Below are 5,776 nucleotides of genomic sequence, written 5' to 3' on the forward strand. Positions count from 1 at the left end.
GCAGGATGCCCTTTCTTGACTCCTTCTTGATAATGGCTCCATGTTTTGTTCACTTAGCTGTGCTGTGCCCACTCCCAGCTGTCGCAGTACATGGAGCGATACAGGTGAGGATCTCAGAGGAAAACAGCACAACTGGGGCAGACAGTGTGGATGCCATGGCTTGTCTCATGTCTGCAGGGTCTTTCTTGCTTTTCCCCAGTGGAAAGTTATTTGCGTTAATACTTCTGCAGATGAAAAGCCTCTTGCTTCATTATCCATATTGAAAATCCAGTTAAGCCAGACTCCTGGGGCTGGTATTAAGCAGCGAGAAGGGGGTACCTTAGGGATTCTGATTTTTCCCTTATAATTTCAGTTCTTTATTAGTATCTCTCTCTAATTGCTCCTGTTTTGTGATACAGAGTTCCAAAAGATGCAGTCTTTCTTGTCTCTCCTGGACCTTAGTCTTTTATGTGTTGACTGGCATCACGGCAGAGGCAGTAAGCTGAGGAGGAGGAAGCTATATGTGGTTTTTGTCTCTGTGTCTTGTCATTCCTGCAGTGCTTGATCATTGTGCTCAATGTTAATAACTTTGAATTTGTAAAGCATCATTGCAACAGGGACTTGAGGTGTCCCTGCCATTGTAATAAACAAACTGTAATTAGTGTGTGAAAGGAAAAGTAGGAGCAGTGTGGGGTACATGAGTGAGTGCTCTGGGAGACCTTAGGCACAATACCCAGAGGTCTGTGCTCTGTCACAAATAGGGAGAGTGAGCCTGGGAGAAATAATTTTTAGTTCCCATCTCTCCAAAATGAAAGGTAGTTCAGGTGCTTTTTTCTGCAGCTCAGCTGCATGATTTAGTCCCTGAAGATGTTTTGTCTTGTTTTTCATAGGAAACGTTTGAAGGCAAAGAACTTGATGTACATTAAACAGATCCTGTATTTGCTGGAGCGTTTTGTGGCCATGCTGGGAGGTAGGCAAACCTATTCTATCTCCAGGGATGTTGACAGACTGAGCTAGCTGGTGTTTCCTCAGGGCACTGTCCCCCTTCCCCCTGCAGAGACTGCAGGGAAATGTTGCTCATGTATAGATTCAGATGACAGTTTTCTTTCTCAGGCTGTTTTGTAACATGGGGATGTTGACTGGTGTCTACCTGAACCTCTCTGTTTGATTAGCTGAGGAGCAGCAATTGACATCCTAAGGTGGTAGAGGCAGTTTTCTTTTTCTGTGTGGTTTTCAGATCTGAGTGGGGATGTGGTAGGTTGCTAAGTGAGGGATACAGTAGATGCATGACAGTGATCAGGACAGCACAAGAGCTGCACAGAATAAATCTCCTGGGTCATCTGGTAGCAAGGCCTCTACCTGTGTCTGAATGATTCTTTCTTGAGTGGTGCCTTCCCTTTGTGAGAAAGTATTTTGCTGTGATTTTAAATCCACTGGAATGTGCAGGACTTCCTTCCTCTAATGATCTGCTTGCTGTACTGCTTGCTCAGTGTATCTTGAGGAGAACCTATCGTAAGTTCATTAAGAACATCCCCTTTGCCCATGGAAAATGCATGCAGCTTCTTGGGGCTGAGGCCTGGTGTTTCCCTCTGACTTTCTCTCAAATGTATGCTTCTCTTTCCTCTCTCTTCCTGCCACTTTTCTCTCCTCCACACTCAGTTAAGTACATTCATTAGAAAATGCAGCCTGTGTACAGCTTCACAATTGAGGCTGCAGAAATGAGATGTGAGATGGGTGTTAAACACCAGGACATAAAATGCAGTCAGTGGCAGCAATTAATCCTGTTCTGGCTGCCGGCGTCTGGGCATGGAGCTGTCCTCAGTTTTTCCCCTCTTCCCAATTGCCTGCCAGCCTGTGTGCCTCCCAGCTCCCCTCTGCTGCACTGAGGAGGGGGCAGAGATGCATTGCAGTCCCTGGCCCTTCATCTTTGCAGCATGATGCCTGCAGAGTGTGAGAGCATTTGTATGCACCCACCCTGCCTGCTGCCTCCTGCTATCAAAGGAATGTAGGTGATGTTTCTTAGGATGCAGCAGCACACTTGTCCTGCAATGTAAGGGTACCCTCCAGGGGAAATTAAAACTAAACAGGAGCTGGTGTCTTGTCTGTATAGCTACATTTTGCAGACGTGTAGTTGCTTCTTGGTTTTGTCCTGGTGCAGCAGCCCTTTCAGCTCAGTTGTTAGTCTTCTGCTTAATTTTAAGACAGACCCATTGTAAGTCTTCTTTGAATCTATTTCATGTCTTACAGGTAATGTGAACCAGAATCCTACCTGTCAGGCAGTTTCCCAAACAGGTAAGACTGGAGGGAATATCTGGGGAAAACAATCATCAGCCAGGGATATGGGGGTGGGCAGTAAGGGCCTGCAGGCCCAGCAGCTAATAATATTTTTCTCCTTTCCCTCCTTTTCTTTCAGAGACAGTGCTAAAATCCATCAATGACTTTCTCTTTCAGAGCCAGATTGACAATATCAACCTCTTCAAGGTAGTGCAAATGTCTGCCAGGGCGCAGGTGGTGGTGACTTGTTCAAGGTCATCAGGAAGTGTGTGTGACAGCTGGAAGTAGAGCCAAGGCCCACATGGCACAATCTGCTTTCTAGCAGATTCTCCCCACCTCCCCAATGTATAGGTCTCTTCTACTGCATTAAAGCTGGATGGGTGGTCTTGGGGTAGGGGGAAACAAGCAATTAAACATGTACAAGTGCAGAAGTTGTCTGTAGGCAAAGTTGAACTGGAGGGGTTGAGGATGAAGAAACTACTTCTCCTGTAACCTAACTCATCCCTCGGACTCCAAACACAGCATCTGAACATTGTGCATTTCCAGTCTGGAAGTCATGCCTTTGTAATAAACTTGTCTGCAAGGCAATGCTCACAACAGGCTGTGCACCCCTCACCAAGGGCATGGGAAGAATAGCAAATGATATCCTTGCTGGACAGGGCTAAAGGACAGCAGGATGGGAGAAGGGGTGCTGAATGCCAGTTCATTTTTCTGTCTTCCTCCAACAGGTTCAGCGTTACTGCGAGAAGAGCCTCATCAGTAGGAAGGTAGTGCCCCCCAGGCTTTATGGCCAGTGGTGTCCAAATGCTGTTTCACATGTGGAGTTTGAAGTGGAAGGTGCAGCAGCTGGAGTGAGAGTCTGTCTTCTCCACCCTGCTCTGCAAAGACAATAGTTGCTGCAAAAAGCACTGTACGGGCAGGTTGCCTTTTGCTTATATAGCAAAGAAGGCTTTGCACCAGGCTAGGGTTAATGGTTGGACTCAATGATCTCAAAGATTTTTTCCAACCAGAATGATGCTGTGATTCTGTAGCATGGTGCACCACAGCATTCCAATGGATGCTAATTCTGTGCTGCTTGGCCACAAACCTGGCAGCCTGGTAGGCTGCACTGCCCTGGTGGGGGAACAAGCATCAGAGACTTGTTTTGGTTTTGATTCAATGTGAATCATTGGCTGTGCTGATAGATTCTGGCTGGGCATGGGAACATGTGCCAATGAACAATTATCTGTGGCAGGCCAGCCAACCTGTTTTTATTTTGTCTGAAAATGCTGTCTTAGTCTCTCTGGCTTTTGCTTGGCAGCTTTTTGGGTTTGTGGAGCGATATGGAGGCCCTGCCACAGCTGTAAAGACCAACAAGGAGAACCAGAAATTGACTGGTTTGCAGAACTTTCTTCTGACCCTGCAGCAGGGATCTGATAAAAAGGGTGAGTTCAGACATCCTCTGTTTGTTCATCTGTGGGCAAAGTGAGGATGTGGAACCTGTATCTGTCTGCATGAAGAAGAGTGGGAGGCAGATTTGAAGAACCAGAGACTGCAGAAGCTATCCTGCACAGGTTTTTTGTTGGTTTTTTTTTTAATGTGTCAGATTAGGTGACCTAGGCAAGTTTACATAAGATTAGAAGATCTCCTGAGTTCCCTTCCGAGCTGAATGATGATAAAATTCCATGTTTACTCCACATGCAGTCAAGCTTTGCACTGTTGTCACCTGCTGGCTCTGGGACCTGAACTACCATGGGTAGCTCTATTTAGTGGTGCCAGCTACAAAAAATGGATCTTTCTTATTTTTTTCCTATCCATGAGACAGAATATGGCTTCTCTCCTTTACTGTGTCTTTGTTCTCTGCTTGTGTATGTAGCCAGGTATCATGTTCCTGAAAAAGGACCCATCTATATTTTATGCTTAATCCCGGTCTTCAGAAGTGTGGCCTAAGTAGCCTGCTTCTCCTGTTCTCTTTGAGCCAGCAGGTCCTCCCCAGAGCCCTCCCGTGGAGGCCGAGAACGACCAGCTCCGAGCTGCCTCTCCACTGATGCAGATTGAAGGATTTCTGTCAGCCCTCACCAATGCAAACCAAGATGGCCGAATCATTCTCAACAGGCAAGGTACTGGAAAGGGCAAGCTGGGAAGAGGTGGTGTGAGTTGTAAGCAGAGTGCTTCACTGGTGGGGATGGAGGAGATCCTGAGCCTGGAGGGAGCCTGCTGCATCATCTCTGTGCCAACTGATGCAGGCTGGCAGGCTTGGTCAGTCTGAGGGTGCTTATGAACCCAGAGCAAAATTCTTAACCAAGGGCATTGGGGCCAGGGTTTGCAGAGTTCTGCTCCTACTTGATATGTCAGCTCCAGGAAGATGAGGAAGCAGCAGGTAACTTCCAGGTCAGTGTAACATGCTGCTGCCCCTGGCAGTGTTGAATAGCAACAAGTCCTTGTGTTGAGAGGTGGGGACCTGCCAGAGTGCCAAGTACATGAGGGAGAGTCTCTTACACTGCTGTGTGTCACAGCTAGCTTCTGATGCTGTTTCTCTCCTTTTCCCAGGCACAGTTGGTCAGAGCAGCCTCAAATTCCTCTTACTGAATCCAGCTGTCCACTTTGCCAAGGTGGTGGAAGAATGCCGTGCTGTCATCATTGCTGGGGGCACCATGCAGCCGGTGAGGGAATAGGATCCTGAGCTCGCAGGAGGTCTCTAGTGCTATCTCCAGGCAGGCATGGAAATCTAGCAGCTTGGCTCCACTGATATCCGCTCCTCTTCTCACTTTCCACGGCGTGTGTGGGAAAATACATCTCCTACCTACCCTTTTATCCCCCTGGTATGGTTTCCCTGTATGAGGTGTCACACTGCCTGCTCATGCAGGAAGTTGTAGGTGCAAAGGCAGGGTTGCCCTTGTCATCCTTTCTCATCCTTAAGATGATACAGGCTGGAGCTGAGCTCATGGTAGGATAGTGCCTGAGCTAGTTCCTGAGCTAGTAGAAACTAGCATGAATAGCAGTCAGAGCACCTTCTAAAACCATCTGACCTTCTGAAGGGACAGGAATCCCACAGGAGCCATGCCACAGGGGATCGTTCAGAAAAATCCAGACTTCATCTTGCTGTGGGGTAGGCAGCTCCTCATCCTTCTCCTGTTGGTGTAGTGCCTAAGAGACAGTGGGTCTGTGTTGTATAGATGCTGTGGGGTGTGTCAGATGTCCCAGTTATATATATCCTATTCCTGGACATGAATGTCCTGACATTTCCTGTTTGCCCTTGTGATGACAAGGGTGGGAAGTGCAGGGCCTCCTTTTTTGGAAGGTCAACATTCTGAGTTTGAACCCTTTAGGCTGCAGCTGGGAGAGAGGATGTAGCTGCAGTCCAGACTGTGGTCTGGGCAGCGCTTGGGAGTCCTGGTAACAGATTTTTTTGGCCTGGGGAAGTCTGAGATGGGGGCTCGCTGGGTCAAGAGAGACTTGAGTGATTCCAGGCGGAGGGAGGGACCTGCCCGGTGGCTGCTGGTGGCTCAGGACCGTGGGCACTGACGGGCCGGCAGGGGGCGCT

The 5,776-nt window shown here is 48.1% G+C and overlaps 1 protein-coding gene across 1 annotated transcript in view; it reads left to right on the forward strand.

Moving 5' to 3' along the window:
* DDX11 (DEAD/H (Asp-Glu-Ala-Asp/His) box helicase 11) overlaps nt 1–5,776 on the forward strand; it is a gene marked incomplete at its 5' end in the record, with an annotated part of 25,772 nt that overhangs the window by 6,112 nt on the left and 13,884 nt on the right. Inside the window, 8 exon segments of the mRNA XM_009995218.1 lie at nt 58–104; nt 870–949; nt 2,227–2,271; nt 2,393–2,460; nt 2,982–3,020; nt 3,554–3,677; nt 4,218–4,352; nt 4,783–4,895. Of these exon segments, the coding sequence (XP_009993520.1) occupies nt 58–104; nt 870–949; nt 2,227–2,271; nt 2,393–2,460; nt 2,982–3,020; nt 3,554–3,677; nt 4,218–4,352; nt 4,783–4,895 (651 nt within the window).

Source organism: Chaetura pelagica, unplaced genomic scaffold, assembly GCF_000747805.2.
Source record: "Chaetura pelagica isolate M959 unplaced genomic scaffold, ChaPel_1.0 scaffold343, whole genome shotgun sequence".
Lineage (NCBI taxonomy): Eukaryota > Metazoa > Chordata > Aves > Apodiformes > Apodidae > Chaetura > Chaetura pelagica.